The sequence below is a fragment of the Mauremys reevesii genome, linkage group 6, assembly GCF_016161935.1.
Source record: "Mauremys reevesii isolate NIE-2019 linkage group 6, ASM1616193v1, whole genome shotgun sequence".
Taxonomy (NCBI): Eukaryota; Metazoa; Chordata; order Testudines; family Geoemydidae; genus Mauremys; species Mauremys reevesii.
The window spans coordinates 27369188-27388835 of NC_052628.1; the positions used below are offsets into that span (position 1 = coordinate 27369188).

The 19648-nt window shown below is 43.5% G+C and overlaps 1 protein-coding gene across 1 annotated transcript in view; it reads left to right on the forward strand.

Annotated features, from left to right (window-relative positions):
• Positions 1-19648, forward strand: part of C7 (complement C7) — a 40341-nt gene that overhangs the window by 16609 nt on the left and 4084 nt on the right. The window contains exons 10-16 of the mRNA XM_039545587.1: positions 100-266; positions 1137-1365; positions 2850-3021; positions 3448-3535; positions 4597-4729; positions 9684-9875; positions 13448-13544. Coding sequence (XP_039401521.1) covers positions 100-266; positions 1137-1365; positions 2850-3021; positions 3448-3535; positions 4597-4729; positions 9684-9875; positions 13448-13544 — 1078 coding nt within the window. The remainder of the gene's footprint in view (positions 1-99; positions 267-1136; positions 1366-2849; positions 3022-3447; positions 3536-4596; positions 4730-9683; positions 9876-13447; positions 13545-19648) is intronic.

The following is a 19648-nucleotide window of genomic DNA, read 5'->3' on the forward strand; positions in this document are numbered from 1 at the left end:
TGCACAGTTATTTGCATTATATTGTGGAATTTCTATTGCTACATGTTATCCCCATTTTGCAATGCTGCTCTTCTGTATTTCTCATCCCTGAATGTGTAGGAACCAGTCATAATCAGATTAGAGGTGATCCCTATGTAGAGGGAGGAAATCCAGCGGCTGTTGCTGGCCTTGCTTATCTAGATTTGAATAATCCTGCAGGAAATAGTGAAAGATATTCCTTCTGGGCTCGATCAGTGAAATACTATCCCAGAATAATTAAACAAAAGGTAAGACTTGGGTACTGTTTTCCTAAAACAGCCCTGAGAGGTGGGTTTATCTGAAGTGGGGATATGATTAAGCTATAGGGGTTAATCAGCATCAGTTGTAAATGGCAGTAGTTTTGTATCCAGATTGTTTTTGAAAAATTAAAATAAGAAAAATGTGCACAGGAAAAGCAGACTGTTGGAGAAATGGACAGTAATGACTGGCAGTTTTACAAAATCAAGGCTCTGAGCCTGCACTGCATTTTGTACACTATAGAGCATTTTCGTACAAGAACTTTGTACAAGATGACACTGCCCCTGTGCAGAGCCCCAGTAATTTCACTACTGCTTTGCATAAGCACAGGAGTCCAGCTGCTTAGATCTCAGGGCCCAAGTTGGAGCACAGTGTCAAATGAAAAAGATGAATTCTGTCAATGAGTTTGGGATTTAATGTGAGCTCTGGAAATGGGGGATTTTGTGATAGAAGCAAAAAGTAGTATTAAAATTGAAATTATAAGAAATTGACCTTATAATTGTTTAAAATATACAACTTATTGGACCGCGGAAGCTCACATAGGGACTTTGCTAGTGTATCGTTTTTGAACATGGCATGGCATTATTTAGCCCCAATCCACACAGCCATGGCTGAACTGTGTTGAATACAGCTGAGCTGCAAGTGACTTTAACAAATGTCGCACAAAGTTGGTTTTGACTGTAGATGAGGCCTTACTTGATCTTTCCTACTAACGACAGATGAAGAGTTTTCCCTCTTTGCAAAACTGTCCACACAATATACACCTCCAAATATTGTACATGACCAATGTGTTATTAAACTGTGACACCCTTAAAATATGTAGTTTTTAAATGTAAGACATATCTGTTTATTGCATTTAGCTAACACCATTGTACGAGCTGGTAAAGGAAGTGTCCTGTGCCTCAGTTAAAAGGCATTACCTGAAACTAGCCATTGAAGAGTATCTGAGTGAGAATGATCCCTGCAAATGTCGGCCATGTCAAAATGGTGGCGAACCTGCCATAGCAGGAACTCAGTGCCTGTGTTTCTGCAAACCTTACACGTTTGGAGCAGCTTGTGAACTTGGAACGCTTGTACAAGATCAGCCGGGTAAGTACGCATTTGTTTTGAGATTTCAAAAGTTTAAAGCATACTTTTCTGCTTGCAGTGATACGATCAGTGCTATTGCGCAGGTTGAATGTGCAAGTGATATTGGGCATCAGCTATCTGTAAAAGTCAAGTGGATTTTTGAGGGCATCAGGCTGCCAGGCGACAGAGGTTAAATGAGTATGGGGAGTATTCCTCTCTGTTAGACTCTGGGTCTCTGCTTAACATTTGTATACAGCACTTTACATTTTCCAAGTATTTTCTTTAAGTACTGTTGACAATACTAGTAACAGTGAGAGCAGTCCTGCATTGACAAGCAAATGGACTAGATGAATTAATAGATTTTTTCCATCTCTTGCTTCTCTGATTCTGTTATCCCCATTTTGCAAATAGAAAAACTGAGATGCAAAAAGATCAAGGCCAGAATTTTCAAACTTGGGTGCCTAAACACATTGATTACCATGTTGTTGTAGCAGTGTCGGTCCGAGAATATGAGAAACACAAGGTAGGTGAGGTGATGTCTTTTATTGGACTAACTTCTGTTGGTGAGAGAGACAAGCTTTTGAGCTTCACAGAGCTTTTCTTCAGGTCTGGGGATGGTAATCAAACTTAGACACTTAAGTGCACATTTAAGCACCTAATCTATTGCCCAGTTTTCAGAGCTATCCAGCACCCATAAGTACTATTGAAAAAAATTAGAGTTTGTGTCATGTGCCCCTCCGATTATTTAAGTGCCCAAGGTTATGTACAAAGCCAGGATTAGAACTCATGACTCAAAGTATAGTACTCAGTCCACTATATCAAAGTGCTTTTTTTCAAATTTGCCAATAGCCTAGGCTTCTACATTACTTGTGTCCTGCAATACATGAAATGCCACTGATCAGTAGAGAAAAGGGAACAACTGTTCTAGTGGTGATGCTTTGAGGGATCAGATCTGTGAGAGGTGTATTTGTGCAGGGAGGGTATAAGAGCATAGAGATCAGTATTGGATTGCATGGGTTTATTTTAACTAATCTAAACCTGAATGAAAGTTTGGATTCAAAGAGCCAATGACTAATATTATGCTGGTCTTCCCCTGACAAACTGAGTTTCACAATTATTGTTTTTGCTATGCAGGTAAATGAAAGAGTTCAATAACATTTTTGGAATAAATTAACAAAAATGAGTCCATTTCACATCCTGTGAAACAGGAACACATTCAGTTTTTTTTGTCCAGTTGTAGTATGGCGCTACATTTCTATTTACTCATTCTGGTATAAATCAGTAAAGACTCCACAGAATTACACCAGTGTAAAGCAATATAAGCAAGAAAAGTCTCAGGTCCATGACAGTGAGATCTTGGATTCAGCTCCAAGCTAATGGTTTGGGATCATCATTAGCTTTGACTGTTGTTTCCTGCTTTTAAGATAGCAGCAGCAGCTACTAAGAGGACAATAGAATTTCCTACATATTCCTATAATGTAAAGTCTCACTCTAACATTACACAGGAGTTATTGATGGAAGGTGGAGTTGCTGGTCCTCTTGGAGTCCTTGCTCAGGAGAAAGGAAGTCAAGGAGTCGAACCTGCAATAATCCACCACCTAGTGGTGGTGGGATATCCTGCATTGGAGAACAGTTTGAAAGCAGACAATGTGAGGATGAGGAGTTGCAACATTTTCGGTAAGTGGAAACACCTTGAGCACGAATGCAAAGTGGGAGATCTGAGGCAATTTATGATTTTGACTCAAAACGACTTGTAATTTGTTGGACTGTCACAGCAATTCAGTGGCTTTGGCTAAACCAAAGCATCAATTTTTTTGTGTTTGTTCAAGTCTGAAACAAAATGAAATTCAAGAGCTGTGACCTAGCTGTGAAGTGGATCTGGAAAAAAGGGTGAAGCCTATGAGCTTAACTTCACTCTAGTCTTCACATGCTTTCTCAAAAACACATGATAAATGAGTTTAGTTTGATCACGGCTTACAGTAATGCAGACTGACCCTGAAAAGGGGCTTCTCTGAGAAGGGCAGTATTTTAGAAGAAAGAATGACTAAAAACCCTCTTGCATTTAGTAAAAATAATCACAATCTTAAATTTTTTGCTTTACAGTTTGATTGAACCACACTGCTTTGATGTGTCCATAATCCCCACAGAATTCTGCTCACCTCCCCCACTCTTGGAAAATGGATTTGTTCAAGTAGGTTATAAAAAAGTTCTCTTTATTACTTAATCTATGCTCTGTTTTGAGCTGCAGTACTGGAGCTGCAGTTAATAAACTCATAGCAATTCCCCTACGACGCTGTATTAGTCTTGATCAATTTAATATGATGCTGTATGAAAATCTCTTTAGTGTGTTCCTCCTGGATTAAGTTTACAAGAAGTTAGCTAAGACTTATTTTACTTACTTGTAACTCCCCATCCCCCCGCCCACACCTTTACTCCTATTTTTATTACCCGCAATGCCCAGAGTCTCCAACAGGGATCAGGGCCCCTGTTGTACAAACACATGGTAAGAGAGTCCATGCCTCAAAGAGCTTAACATTAAAATAGACAAAGGCAGGACGGGAAAGAGGCACAGAGAGGTGAAGTGAGCTCCCACAGCAAATTGGCGGTAGAACTAGGAATAGACTCCACGTCTCCTGACTCCAAGTTAAGTGCCCTAACTAGTGGAACACACTCTTTTTGTCCCCACCAGGACTCCGCACATGCACAGGGCTCCAACTGCCTGCAGCAGCAGGAGCGGGCCCCAATCTCAGACGTGATTTAACAAGGGAGTAACAAGAGAGCTTGTAAATTCCTTGGACCAGAGATTATGTCTTATCCATGCTGTGAGGTGCCTAGCATCCTTTTGGTTGCTATGAGAAATAACTAACACATAGCAATACTGTAGGTTTTGGAGAAATGTGCCAGAAACATCCTTCCCTCAAATTAACTAGGAATCAGTTAAAAAAAAAATCTAAAATCTAATGGCCTGACCCTGAAAACCCTTACTCCACTGGGTCTACCTAAATGAATAAGGCTTGAGGGATTGGACCCTAACAGGTATTTTGCCATTTGTTTTTCCAGTCAATGGTTATCACCCTGCACGTACTAGTTTATCTCAGAAGATAAAGGTAAAATCCTGCAAACCATGGAACTGTATTTGCTCAGTTAATTCTGTCCGATTTCTTAGAAACCAAAAAAAAGTTTTATATTTTTAGTGGTTATTACACATTTTTTGTTTCACATTCAAAACTTCTCCTATTTATTTCCTTTCAGAATGCCGATTCCTCATATCCTGTCGGGAAAAGTGTTGTTTACGCCTGCAGAGATGGTTATTCTCTTGTTGGTGATCCTGTTGCTAAATGTGGGAAAGGTTTAAAGTGGCTCACTGGGGATATGCAATGCAAGAGTATGTTTAAATTGATTTTCACTGCCAAGTACAATTGAAAGTTGACTTTTGAATCCCAGTGAAACTTTTCCCCACATCTATTTTTCAAAAAAGAGAGGAAAAGGCAGAGGGGGGATGTAGACAGCTGTGGTCTTCCAATTCTCAACTAGAATCAGACTTAAATTGCTTTTTCTTTCTTCGAATATAGAAATTGCTATAATAGAATGGACAACTGGTCCATCTGGTCTAGTTGTAAGGAAGGCAAAAAGTGAACCAGAAAATTCACAATGCACCAGGCCAAAGGTACACTGCAGGGGTAAATTTCTTCCTGATCCCCCGGAAGTCAGAGGATTGCTAGCCCTGATGATTTTAATCTTAGGTAAAATAATTGCAGTGCTATTCACTGTATATAGAACTGAGGTGATCCATACTCTTCTCCTGCTGCAGCAGAAAGTTGACTGAGATATACCCTCCTAATATATTGAATAATCCCTGCTCAATTCTCCTTAGGAAACAAAAACTCTCCAAGGTCCTAGCTAATAAGAATACATAAGAACATAAGAATGGATCTACTGGATCAGACCAAAGGTCCATCTAGCCCAGTATCCTGTCTACTGACAGTGGCCAATGCCCGGTGCCCCAAAGGGAGTGAACCTAACAGTTAATGATCAAGTGATCTCTCTCCTGCCATCCATCTCCACCCTCTGACAAACAGAGTCTAGGGACACCATTCCTTACCAGTCGTGGCTAATAGCCATTAATGGACTTAACCTCCATGAATTTATCTAGTTCTCTTTTAAACACTGTTATAGTCCTAGCCTTCACAACCTCCTCAGGCAAGGAGTTCCACAAGTTGACTGTGCGCTGTGTAAAGAACTTCCTTTTGTTTGTTTTAAACCTGCTGCCCATCAATTTCATTTGGTGGCCCCTAGTCCTTATATTATGGGAACAAGTAAATAACTTTTCCTTATTTACTTTCTCTACATCACTCATGATTTTATATACCTCTATCATATTCCCCCTTAGTCTCCTCTTTTCCAAGCTGAAAAGTCCTAGCCTCTTTAATCTCTCCTCATATGGGACCCGTTCCAAACCCCTAATCATTTTAGTTGCCCTTCTCTGAACCTTTTCTAATGCCAGTATATCTTTTTTGAGATGAGGCGACCTCATCTGTATGCAGTATTCAAGATGTGGGCGTACCATGGATTTATATAAGGGCAATAATATACTCTTCGTCTTATTTTCTATCGCCTTTTTAATGATTCCTAACATCTTGTTTGCTTTTTTGACCGCCACTGCACACTGCGTGGACGTCTTTAGAGAACTATCCACGATGACTCCAAGATCTTTTTCCTGATTTGTTGTAGCTAAATTAGCCCCCATCATATTGTATGTATAATTGGGGTTATTTCTTCCAATGTGCATTACTTTACATTTATCCACATTAAATTTCATTTGCCATTTTGTTGCCCAATCACTTAGTTTTGTGAGATCTTTTTGAAGTTCTTCACAGTCTGCTTTGGTCTTAACTATACTGAGCAGTTTAGTATCATCTGCAAACTTTGCCACCTCACTTTTTACCCCTTTTCTGCAGATCATTTATGAATAAGTTGAATAGGATTGGTCCTAGGACTGACCCTTGAGGGACACCACTTGTTACCCCTCTCCATTCTGAGAATTTACCATTTAATCCTACCCTTTGTTCCCTGTCTTTTAACCAGTTCTCAATCCATGAAAGGACCTTCCCTCTTATCCCATGACAACTTAATTTATGTAAGAGCCTTTGGTGAGGGACCTTGTCAAAGGCTTTCTGGAACTCCAAGTATACTATGTCCACTGGATTCCCCCTTGTCCACTTGATTGTTGACCCCTTCAAAGAACTCTAATAGATTAGTAAGACATGATTTCCTTTTACAGAAACCATGTTGACTTTTGCCCAACAATTTATGTTCTTCTATGTGTCTGACAATGTTATTCTTTACTATTGTTTCAACTAATTTGCCCGGTACTGACATTAGATTTACCGGTCTGTAATTGCTGGGATCACCTCTAAAGCCCTTTTTAAATATTGGCATTACATTAGCTATTTTCCAGTCATTGGGTACAGATGCCGATTTAAAGGACAGGTTACAAACCATAGTTAATAATTCCGCAACTTCACATTTGAGTTCTTTCAGAACTCTTGGGTGAATGCCATCTGGTCCTGGTGACTTGTTACTGTGAAATTTATTAATTAATTCCAAAATCTCCTGTAGTGACACCTCAGTCTGTGACAATTCCTCAGATTTGTCACCTACAAAAGCCAGCTCAGGTTTGGGAATCTCCCTAACATCCTGAGCCATGAAGACTGAAGCAAAGAATCCATTTAGTTTCTCCGCAATGACTTTATCGTCTTTAAGTGCTCTTTTTGTATCTCGACTGTCCAGGGGCCCCACTGGTTGTTTAGCAGGCTTCCTGCTTCTGATGTACTTAGAAAACATTTTGTTATTACCTTTTGAGTTTTTGGCCAGCCGTTCTTCAAATTCCTCTTTGGCTTTTCTTATTGCATTTTTACACTTAATTAGGCAGTGTTTATATTCCTTTCTATTTACCTCACTAGGATTTGACTTCCACTTTTTAAAAGATGCCTTTTTATCTCTCACTGCTTCTTTTACATGGTTGTTAAGCCGCGGTGGCTCTTTTTTAGTTCTTTTACTGTGTTTTTTAATTTGGGGTATACATTTAAGTTGGGCCTCTCTTATGGTGTCTTTGAAAATTGTCCATGCAGCTTGCAGGGATTTCACTTTAGTCACTGTACCTTTTAGTTTCTGTTTAACTAACCCCCTCATTTTTGCATAGTTCCCCTTTGTGAAATTAAATGCCACAGTGTTGGGCTGTTGAGGTGTTCTTCCCATCACAGGGACGTTAAATGTTGTTATATTATGGTCACTATTTCCAAGCGGTCCTCTTGGACCAGCTCCTGCATTCCACTCAGGACTAAATTGAGAGTTGCCTCTCCCCTTGTGGGTTCCCGTACCAGCTGCTCCAAGAAGCAGTCATTTAAAGTATCGAGAAATTTTGTCTCTGCATTTCGTCCTGAGGTGACATGTTCCCAGTCAATATGGGGATAATTGAAATCCCCCACCATTATTGAGTTCTTAATTTTGATAGCCTCTCTAATTTCCCTTAGCATTTCATCATCACTATCACTGTCCTGGTCAGGTGGTCGATAATAGATCCCTAATGTTATATTCTTATTAGAGCATGAAATTACTATCCATAGAGATTCTATGGAACATGTGGATTCACTTAAGATTTTTACTTCATTTGAATCTACACTTTCTTTCACATATATTGCCACTCTCCACTCCCTACCCCACATGACCTGTTCTGTCCTTCCGATATATTTTGTACCCCGGAATGATTGTGTCCGATTGATTGTCCTCAGTCCACCAGGTTTCTGTGATGCCTATTATATCAATATCCTCCTTTATCACGAGGCACTCTAATTCACCCATCTTATTATTTAGACTTCTAGCATTTATATACAAGCACTTTAAAAACTTGTCACTGTTTATTTGTCTGCCATTTTCTGATGTGTCCGATTCTTCTTTATGTGAATGTTTCTCGTTTGATCTGGCCCCTAGATTATCCTCTTCCATCCTCTCCTCCTCTGATTAAAATCTAGACAATCTCCATCAATAGACTCTCCTCTAAGAGAAGTCTGTGTCCAATCCATGTGCTCTTCTGCAGCAGTTGGCTTTCCCCCATTTCTTAGTTTAAACTGCTGTGCAACCTTTTTAATGTTAAGTGCCAGCAGTCTGGTTCCACTTTGGTTTAGGTGGAGCCCATCTATCCTGTATAGGCTCCCCCTGTCCCAAAAGTTTCCCCAGTTCCTAATGAATATAAACCCCTCCTCTCTACACCATTGTCTCATCCCCACACTGAGACTCTGAAGCTCTGCCTGCCTACCTGGCCCCGCCCAACTTGGAATGGATGGTGAATTCATTTCTGAGAGACTCACATTTGGTGATCAACCAAGAATTATCATTATTAGCTGATATACTTAAAAAATCTCTCTGTGTATAATAATAATGCCACAACTTACTTGGGCAGCTCCTGGCTATAGCTAAGTTCTCCAGTAGCTGTTTTGACATCATAGTGAATCCAAAACTCAGCCACAGAACTCTGTGGGACCTATAAAGAAATGTTTGTTAGTTTATGTCTTCAACATTCTCTTCTCACTCCCCGCCCTGCTGCCCACCATGATTAGATCCTTTTTATTTTTGATTTGTGGGTCACCTATTAAAATGGTGTATCAGATAGATTGATATCTTTCTAGATGGAAAGCAGCTTGGTCTAGATCCAGATCCCATCTTCCTTCTACCACCCATGCCAGCCTTAATGTCCACTTAATGGCCTCCCATTCCTGTCTTTTTGCCTTCTTCCATGACATGCCTGGCGTTACCCTCCCAATCGCAGGGTCTGGCCACTACCCTTTCCTCATTTCAATCACTGCTAAAGACTCACTTCTTTTGTATTGTCCACAAACATTAGCCCAGGCAGTCAGTTGCCCTCACTATAAAAATAAACTTTAACATCTTCTTCTGGGTCTCTCAGTGTGTCTTAATTGGGCCTTGTCTATGCTGGGATGTCAGACACTGGTGTAAATGCATCAGTTCAAGCCCTTTATAGAGGTTTATACCAGTGCAGTTTATCCTGAAAGATCCCAGTGCAGACTAGATTCCCAGCCCCCAGGGTTTACATTGTCTTTGTCTCTGGTACAGCCCCAAGCACACAGCAAATTTTTAACAAATAGGTTAATATTCTGTAGTAACACAATTGGTGTCTTTCTAGAGGAATAAGAGCTGAGTTTTCATACAGTTTGCTCTAAACATGGGCAATAGACTCAAAGAATTTAAGACAGGACAAGAAATGTGTGACCACTTTCTGAACAAATTATGGTGTCACCATTTCTTTTGCTTTCATTCCGTAGAAACAGCTTGTGTCTTACCTGTCCTGGCGGGGGATATGAGAGGAGAGCCGTGGAAACCTTCATATGAGATTGGAGAGAAGGTGACTCTGTCCTGTCCAGATGGCATGCATTTGGAAGGGTCATCTCTCATTCTGTGTGAACCCAGCCTCAAGTGGTCTCCTGATATGAAGGATATCCAGTGCAAGAGAAGAGGTAAGCCACTGCAATAATTGGGTCTGAATGAAATCCTAGTAGTGTTAGAGAGGCAATGCTTCCTAATGGATAGTGCACTGAACTAAGATGTAGGTGATCTGGGCTGAATTCCTGGCTCTGTCCCTGGCCTCTTAGGTGACTTTGGGCAAGCCACTTCCCTTTCTGTGCCTCAGTTTCCCCATATGTAAAATGGGTTAGCTTCTTTGTGAGGCACTTTGAGATCTACTGATGAGAAGTGATATCTAAGAGCTAGATATTATATATTTATTATTCCGTAAGTGTGCCACAGTTACTCATGTCATAAAATGTGCTGCACCCTTGCCCATGCTGATGGAGTTGCTGCTGCTGTGATGTTCACCTCAGGTGTCCTAAGACTATTTCTCTTGGCGGCTCCTTTTGCAATGTATCCCATACGTGCCAACTTTCTAATGTGCCAGGGGGTGCTCTCCCTGGCTCCGCCCTGGCCCTGCCCCCACTCCACTCCACTCCTTCTCCCAAGGCCCCACTCCCACTCTGCCTCTTCCTGCCCCATTCTGACCCCTCCCCCAAGCGCACTCCGCCCTCAGTCTCCCCCCCGACAGCACCTCCTGCACACCACGGAACAGCTGATCCGCGGTAGGCGGGTGGTGTTGGGAGCACCCAATTTTTTTTTTCTGTGAATGCTCCAGCCCTGAAGCACTCAAGGAGTCAGTGCCTATGATGTAGCCCCTTCACATATCATTCCCCTGCAGGCTGTGGTAGCTGCCAACATTTTAACAAGGAGTTCCCTCTGATATTTCCCATCTCAGCTGGTTATGTGGGTGACATCCCCCTCCCACTGTATCCATCTTTCCACCTGACCCCTCTCAACCCACCATGGTAACTGCACCACAAAGCAGTTCTTCTGTGTGTCTCCCCCCCCCCACCTGTCAGCTGTTCCTCACAGCAGGGCACACTATGGTCTGAGGTTGTGGGGTAGATGGTCAGGTGGGCAGCAGGACTCCTCCAATGGCAAGGCTGGGTGGTCCATTAGGAAAAGGGTCCCTTTTGGTTCTTGAGGCAGGCAGGCCTCTCCTGACTGCTGGCAGTCTCCCCCTAGCTGGTGGTGAATTGGGGTCATCTGGTTGTTGGGGACAGGAGTTGAGTTAGGGGAGTGGGGCTCCAGGCTTCCTCTCAGTAGTGGTTCCTCAAGCTCCAGGCTGAGGCTGGGCATACAGGCACTGGCAGGGTGGAGGCAGGATACAGCAGCTGCAGGACTCCCACTCAGCACAGCAGCACCTTAGCCTCTGTTCATCTACCCCTCCCCGTGAAGCAGCCAGTTGAGGGCAGGTACTGCACAGGGCTTTCCCCACGTACTCTTAGGAGTGCTGGTAGGTTATGTAGAAGGGCAGTTGCCTTGGAGCAGCTGCCATGGCTCGAGCGAGTAGCAGGCCACTCAAGTCAAGTCTTTAGGGAAACAACACTGGCTTTAGCATTTTGGGGCAAGGCTGATAAACAATTGTTTGCACTCACTGTTCTGAGGGGGTTGCTACCCTTTCTGGGTAGGATTGCACCACTTCTGGGGAAAGGGATGCAAGGACATTCCGGAACAGAGCCTCTTCCCCTGGGGTCTGGTTAATAGTCTCATGAACAAATGAAATATATCCTAAGATCCATACAGGAAACCTCTCTCATCCATGCCACCTCAGGACTGATTCTGTCTATCTGTTCCCAGTTCTATATGCTGTCGCTTAGCTCTCCACTGTCTCTTCTCACTAGGGTCTAGGTGACTTTTTCCTCTGAGAACTGGTGCTCACAAATTCTTCCACTAGGTTACAGGAAATCCCTTCCCAGACATTAGCTTGGAGAGGGCTAATGGCCACTGCTGTTCCCCTGCAGCTTGTCTAGTGGTAAGAGTCCCAAACACTTCCAGGTCCCTCTTTACAGTGAAAACCAAGACCTATTATATCCTACTTCCCCTCCCTAGCAGGCTTTGCTGTTGCCTACAGTTATGTGATCTGGGAGGAAACCAGGCACAGGTGAGAGCTGGACTTGGCTCCTCTTAAAGGCTCAACCACCCAGTCACACCCACTACTCCAAACCAGTTCCTGTTCTCCACTAGCACACTTCCATGAACCGGGCCAACCTAAGGATTTGGGAAGGGATAGCAAAATCACTTCCTGGAGTACACCCCAAAGATAACTACCTCCTATTGCTGAAATGTAGCCCAGCTGGTTTTCCTTTCAACCCTAGCAATTGGTTTTCACCAGTTTATATTGCTTTATGTTTTCAAGCCCTATGCAAGGACAATGGCTGGGAACTCTTACAAAAAATGAAAACTGTGATTCTCCTTTATGGTTTTCAAAGGCCAACTATGTTAACAAGGGGCTCACAGGGTCCCCTCCAGCTCATTAGTAAGCTACAACTTTAAATCACAATCTAGCCTTATGCATCCAGAAGGGTGTGACAAGCCTGGAATTACAGTTGCACTGGTGGGAAAAGCATGGAGGATCAATCCAATAATATAACATTTTTAACAAAAGAAGGTACATAAAGACAAGAATTAGAAAAAGCTGATGTACTATATCAAACACTTAAATCAACAAAGGAAAAATGGGAACCACTGAAATTTTGCATGATGTAACACATACCTGGGTTTTCTGAGACAGGGTTGGATAAGAACAGTCAGTAGATAACTAAACTATAGAGTAAAGACAGGACCGGTTGACCTGCTGATCCCAGGAATTTTTTTTTGAGGGGGAAGGGGTATAATTTTCTCATCTACATTCAGTCAGGACTAGGCTTAGTGTTTATATTAAAATTCTACTACAGTTCTCTCTCTCTCTCTCTCTCTCTCTCTCTCCTTCTTGTTATCCCCCCCCATCTTTGACAGTTTGTCTATTCTTATCTATTTTGCTAAAGTAAGTCTAAAATTGTAAGAAAAATTTCCTTTTAAAAATGCAGTTCTGGTCAGTGATATTACAAGATCCAATACACAAACTAAGTTAAACCTCTTACAGAAAACAGTTTTGTAGGGATTTAGTGAAGTCTGACTGTTGCTAGCTAAAGAAATCTCAGGAGGGATGTTAGTTCAGTAAGGGCCTTTTTCACTTTTAAGCGTTGAATATAATGCAACAGGCCAAAGCGGAATACATAATGAGCCCATTATGCTAGGTGCTGTACAAACAAAGGACAAAAAGACAGTCCCTACCCAGAAGAGCAGGCACTAAGTATAAGACAAAAGACTGATAAAGACAGACTGCTGGGGGAGGGAAAGGAAACAATGAGACAATATTGATCAGCATGATGGGCTGTGGTCTCAGTATCCCACAATCATATATAGTACCCCCATCCATCCCCCGTCTGACTCTGGCCCAGAGCTAAAGCAGCATTCAGCAGTTGCACTAACTACAGAGTTTATTACATTTTTAAAAATTCTATTGATTCCATCTACACAGTAGATATTTTTTATTACAAGCAGGCTGTAATTTTATGGCATAGTATAATAATCCAGTACCTTTTTAATGCAACCAGGGGGATAATTCCATGGTCGCCATTTAATAGCCTTCATTTTTCTGACCTGTAATGGTTTTGTCTGTGTTCTTTCGCTTTAGTACCCAGCGTGAAACCAGAACTGACAGAACCTAAATGTCAGCCATGGGAGAAAGTGCAACAGTCAAAATGTGTGTGTAAAATGCCCTATGAGTGTGGGTAAGTTCAGCCTGACATTGACAATAACGTTCTCACTTTATTCAAGACAAATTAAATTTCTCAGGCTTTCAGTCCGTGACAGATTAGACAGCTTTACTCATACCAGGGAAAGTCATTGTGCTGTGTTTACATTACCGCTCCATCAATCTCCTGTTCTTCACTTACCTGTCAGTGGGAATTAGCAGTGATAGAACTTAGGTAAATGGCTGAAGGTAAAAGGATCATTTCAGCTCCACTTGATCTGCGAAATGAGGGATGCAGGGAAGATAAAATGCTATTCTGGATATTTAGAAGATCAAGGAGGAGTAAGAGACTCATCCCCCTGGGATATAAATTCTCCAAGTACCGGTAATAAGCATGTGCAATAAAACAAGTGTTTTTTCTGAGAGACTGGAGAGCTAGAAGAGATGCTATAATCTGATCTCCCATTTACACAGCAATTTGCAGAGGCCAGTCTGTGGCACCAGCAGAGTGCTCAAGGTCACCTTTTTGCACCTCATAATGTGAAGTCTGGCTTGAGTTTATTATTGATAATTTATTTGGTGCTTTGAGTCTCCGGGACACTTTACTAATGGGACAAATGGTGCTATGGTTTGGGTTTGCCTTTATTGTGCTTGAAATCAAATGGCTCAACCACTGATTTATTTATTTATTTATTTAATTTGAGGAAACAGAAAAATGTCTGGGACCCACCAGCAGGGCCGGCTCCAGACCCCAGTGCGCCAAGCGTGCGCTTGGGGCGGCGTCCCGCGGGAGGGCGGCAGGCGGCTCCGGTGGACCTCCCGCAGGCATGCCTGTGGACGGTCCGCTGGTCCCGCAGCTCTGGTGGACCTCCCGCAGACGTGCCTGCGGAGGGTCCGCTGGTCCCGCAGCTCTGGTGGACCTCCCGCAGACGTGCCTGCGGAGGGTCCGCTGGTCCCGCAGCTCTGGTGGACCTCCCGCAGACGTGCCTGCGGAGGGTCCGCTGGTCCCGCAGCTCTGGTGGACCTCCCGCAGACGTGCCTGCGGAGGGTCCGCTGGTCCCGCGGCTTTGGTGGAGCATCCGCAGGCACGCCTGCTGGAGGTCCACTGGAGCCGCAGGACCGGCGACCGCCAGAGCACCCCCTAAGGTGTGCTGCCGTGCTTGGGGCGGCGGAAATCCTAGAGCCGCCCCTGCCCACCAGGCAGTAAAAGTTGAATTTTCAAAATTGCTCTGCACCCACAGTCGGAGTGAGACTTTCATAATAGCTGAGCACTTTGGGTGTGAGCTCTTGAAATCTGGCCATGTCCGTCACAGTGGGAGCTACTGGCAGCTGAGCACTTGTTTAGATGCCTAAATGGGAGCTGAACTCTTGAGAATCTGGCCCCAGGGTGTATGCTCTTTACTGGTGAGCAATTACTAATTACACGAATAATCCTAATGACTTTGGCGAAGTGGCTCAGGGAAAAAGGGTCTATTCAATGTGATCAAGGAGGGGATTTTCAGTCCCCTAAGTGACAAAGGCATTGGGACTTGTCAATGGAAGTCGTGCTCCTAAGTCACTCAGACATTTTTGAAAATGCCACCTAGCCAACGCAAGCTCTAGCTAGCACATTTTGAATGTCTGAAAATGAATTAAAGTTAATGGGCCTCACGCAGTTTTAGTAGGTCTGATTCACCACTGTGCTGTGAGGAAGGATGGTCCTGTGGTTAGGGCAGCAGCCTGGGACATGGCTTTAAAGCCAAACTTCCGGTGTGACCCTCAGCAAGTCACTTAGGGATGGATTTTTAAAGGTATTTAGGCACCTAACGATATAGATCGGCACCTTGCTTTTGAGAATCCCATTAGGCACCTAACTGTATCTTGAGATGCCTAAATACCTTTAAAAATCTGACCCTTTGTCTCTGTGCCTCATTCCCAATCTGTAAAATGAGGCTAATAGCCCTGCTCTACCTCCCAGGGGAGTGCTGAGGATAAATACATTCCAGACTAGGAGGTACTCTGATACTATGGTGGTTTGGGCCTTTTACATAGACAATGTGTAACGCTCTGTTAAATTGTGCCCAGTGTAACCAATGGCATCTGAGAAGTTAGTAGTGTTGCAGCCACTTATGCAAAGGTCTGGATTTGGCTCATGGTTTATAATTCTTTTTAGCCTTTGACAAATTTTGTTCAAAGTGGCAGAAAAGTAAGTAAACAATTATTTTGCAATCAGTTCACTATTTCTCAAAAAAACCAAAACAAAACACCCCAACATTTTAGCAGAGAGAACAAATCAATTATTAAAGATGACTAGGCACCTAGTCACTTGTAATGCAGTTTACTGCCATGTAGGGATTAAGGATGTAACTTGAGTTTGTTTTCTTACTTTGAGTCTGGCAGTATCTTAGTTTGCTGTGGAGACAACTCAGCCTCCGCTCAGCCCAGCTGAGGAAATGTGGGAGCAATGATAGATTACATAGGAATTGCTCCAGTGGGTAAGACCCCATGGTCCATCTAGTCTACTTCCCTGTCTCTGACAGTGGTCAGCACCAGATGCAGGAAAGTGAAAAACCCCACAGTTGGCAGATGTGAGACAATCTGCTCCACATGAGAGTTTTATCCTAATCCTCAATAGCTAGACATTGGTTTCAACCCTGAAGCAGAAGGGTTAATATTCTTCCAAAACTATAGTCTCATTATCCATACAAATGTCTAACCCCTCCTTTGTCATCACATGGCACTGAATTCCACAGTCTAATTAAAACTGTAAAAAGAGATCTCTGAGCCATTAGCGATTACCTTGGAGAAATTGTAGAGGATGGGAGAGATCCCAGAAGACTGGAAAAGAGAAATACAGCAGAATACTGGGCAACAGCAGCTGAGCCACCACTCGAGTCACTGTGAAGCTAATTAATTATTCTAGAGTAGGCCTCTGTGGTGTAGCTAGGAGTGGAAATTTGGGTGAGCCCTGACCTTCCAGTGGGCAGGCAATGACAGACTGCACAAGCTCAGCTTCTCCCCCGATGCCACGCCCTCTTCCTAGCCTTGGTGCCCCCAGACGCAGGGCTTCACCTGCCGAGCTGGGCATGTGCATGGGCCCACGACCCCACCCCCATGCTTCAGCATGGATAGCTGCTGGGGTAAAAGAGGTTCCCCCCTTCAGGCTGAAATTCTTCACATTCCTTAGGGCAGAGGGGAGATAATAGAAACTGGTCCCCTCCTTCAGTTGAGCAAAGTCTGAAGGCTACTTCCCCATCTCCCCTGCAGGGTACCCAGCAAGGGAAACTGGTTCCCTGAGCCTGACCATCTTGGGAAGAGAGACAGTTTATCCAGAGCGGGGAGGGAAAACTGGGGCAGAGGAGGGGCTGGACAGGGAGGGCAGAGGCCAAGGGCCAGAGTTGGGGGGAAGGGGCAGGACACAGGGGGGTACAGGACATGAGTCAGGTGGCAGAACTTAGAGGCATAGCAGAGCCTGGAGCTGGGGGCGCAGGAGGGATCGGAGTGTGGGAGGGGGCAGGAGGAATCTGGGGGCCCACCTTCCCCCACCTCCTCCAGCCAGCCCTTACCACTCAGCAGGCATCAGAGGACAAGGCTGCCCAGGGCGCACAGGCTGAGGGGCGCACCCGTGGGATGGAGGGGGGGCCTCATCAGGGCTCAAGCTCCGCCTGCCCCTGCCAACCCCAGCTCGGTGTCTGTCTGCCTGCCCGACCATGTCCCTCTGTCCTGCCGGTGCTGCTGTGTGTCCATGCTTCGTGCACTGCATGCTGCTGCTCCGGTCTTCGGCGCCCTGCCCACGCCCAGCCCAGTCATGCATCTTGGCGTCTGGCCTGGCTTCACTCTGCTCCAGCCCCAGTGCTAGCCTCACGCAGATCTGCCTCCACGAGGCACACTCCCCGTCTGGGATAACTCACCCCCTCTCAGCCATGGATTCAGGGGCTCCGGCCCTGCCTGTGCTCCGTCTTGGATTTCAGATGCCTGAGTGATGCTCTGGGTCGCTGTGGCAGATTTGGGTGAGCCTGGATGCTAAGTAGCTATGCTCCTGGTAGACCTCATTAAGAAGAGCTCTGCCTAACTGATGGGCTGAGGAGAATTAAGAGGGTAATTAGGCCATTAGGCAGATGATACAAAAGACACAGGAAGGAAGTGAGAAGAGATATCCTGTATCTCTAGGACTGTAGGTTTAAGGCTATACAGACTGCATCCGGAGTTTTATGAGCACATTTGTCTCTGAGTCATTTGTGGGCTTGAACAGAGGCAGGACTGAACTGGCCCTCCCATAGGAAAATACAGTACCAACCTATCTATAAAAAGAGGAATAAGGACAACCCAGGGAATTATAGACCAATCAGTTAAATGTTGATATCTGGAAAGATAATATAGCAAATCAAACAATTTGTAAATACCTAGAAGATAATAAAGTGATTGGGAAAAAAATCAACATAGCTTTGTCAAGAACAAATCATAGCAGACTAATGTAATTTCCTTCTTTGACAGGTTAACAAGCCTTGTGGATAGGGGGGAAGTGGTAGATGTGAAATAACTCGACTTTAGTAAGGCTTTTGATAGAATTTCACATGACCTTCTCATGAGAAAACTAGGGAAATATAGCCTAAACAAACCTACTATAAAGGTGGGTATACAGCTGGCTGGAAAATTGTACTCAGAGCAGTTATCAATGGTTCACAGTCAAGCTGGAAGGGCGTATCAAGGGCGGTCCCACAGGGATCTGTCCTGGGTCCAGTTCTATTCAATATCTTAATAAATGATTTGGATAATGGCATAGAGAGTACACTTATAAACTTTGGGGATGATACCAAGGTTGGAGGGATTGCAAGTGCTTTGGAGGATAGAATAATAATTCAAAATGACCTTGACAAACTGAAGAAATGATGTGAAATAAGTCGGATGAAATTCAATAAAGACAAATGCAAAGTACTACAGGTAAGAAGGAATTATCAGTAGCATAAATAAAAAATGGAGACTGCCTAGGAAAGATTACTGCAGAAAAGGAGCTGAGGGTTATAGTGGATCACAAACTCAGTACGAGTCAGCAATGTAATACTGCTGCAAAAAAAGTGAACACCATTCTGGAATTAGCAGGAGTGTCGTAAGCAAGACACAAGAAGTAATTCTTCCATTCTAGTCAGCACTGATACAGCTTTAACTGGAGTATTGTGTCCAGTTCTGGGCACCACTCTTCAAGAAAGATGTGGACCGACTGGAGAAAGATCAGAGGAGATCAGCAAAAATGATTAAAGGTTTAGAAAACATTACCTACAAGGAAAGACTGAAAAAATTGGGTTTGTTTGATTTGGAGAAGAGAATTGTGAGTGTGGGATGTGATAACAGTTTTCAAGTACATAAAAGTTTGTTATAAAGAGAAGGAAGATAAATTGCTCTTCTTATCTACTGAGGTAGGACTAGAAGTAATGGGCTTAAATTGCACCATGGGATATTCAGGTTAGACATTAGGAAAAACTTCTTAACTGCTAGAGTAGCCCTGGAACAAATTACATACGTAGGTTTTAGGATCTCTGTCATTGCAGGTTTTTAAGAACAGGTTAGACAAACACTTGTCAGGGATAGTTGAAATAATACTTATTCCTGCCTCAGTGCCAGGGACTGGACTAGATGATCTATCGAGGTCCCTTCCAGTTCTATATTTCTATGATTCTATTTCCTTTTATAAGTTTTTATTTTCTCACCTTTGTTTCATTTAATGTTCCTTGTTCTTCTGTTAGAGGACAGGAAGAACAGAAGTTCCCAATCTGCTTTCCCTAGACCATTCTTTATTCTGTAGACTTTTAACATGTCACCTCTTATTCATCTCCTTTCTACAGTGAACAATCCCAGTCTTTTCAATCACTCTTCCTATGAGAGTTTCTTCATCTCTAATCATGCTTGTCACTCTTCTCTGAACCCCCTCCAAACTCTGCAAACTCCTTTTCGAAATGGGGTGACCAGCACTGCGCATTGTGTTCTAGCTGAAGGTGTACCATTGATTTATATAACGGCAATATATTATTCTCCATATTATCTTTCATCACGTTCCTTAAGTATCTTAATATTCTGTCTCCAGGTATCAAGGAGGCTCTAAATTATGCCTGGCTGCAGCAGTTCCCAAAGAGCTATTTTGCAGCAAGGGGATTGCTGGAGCGCAGC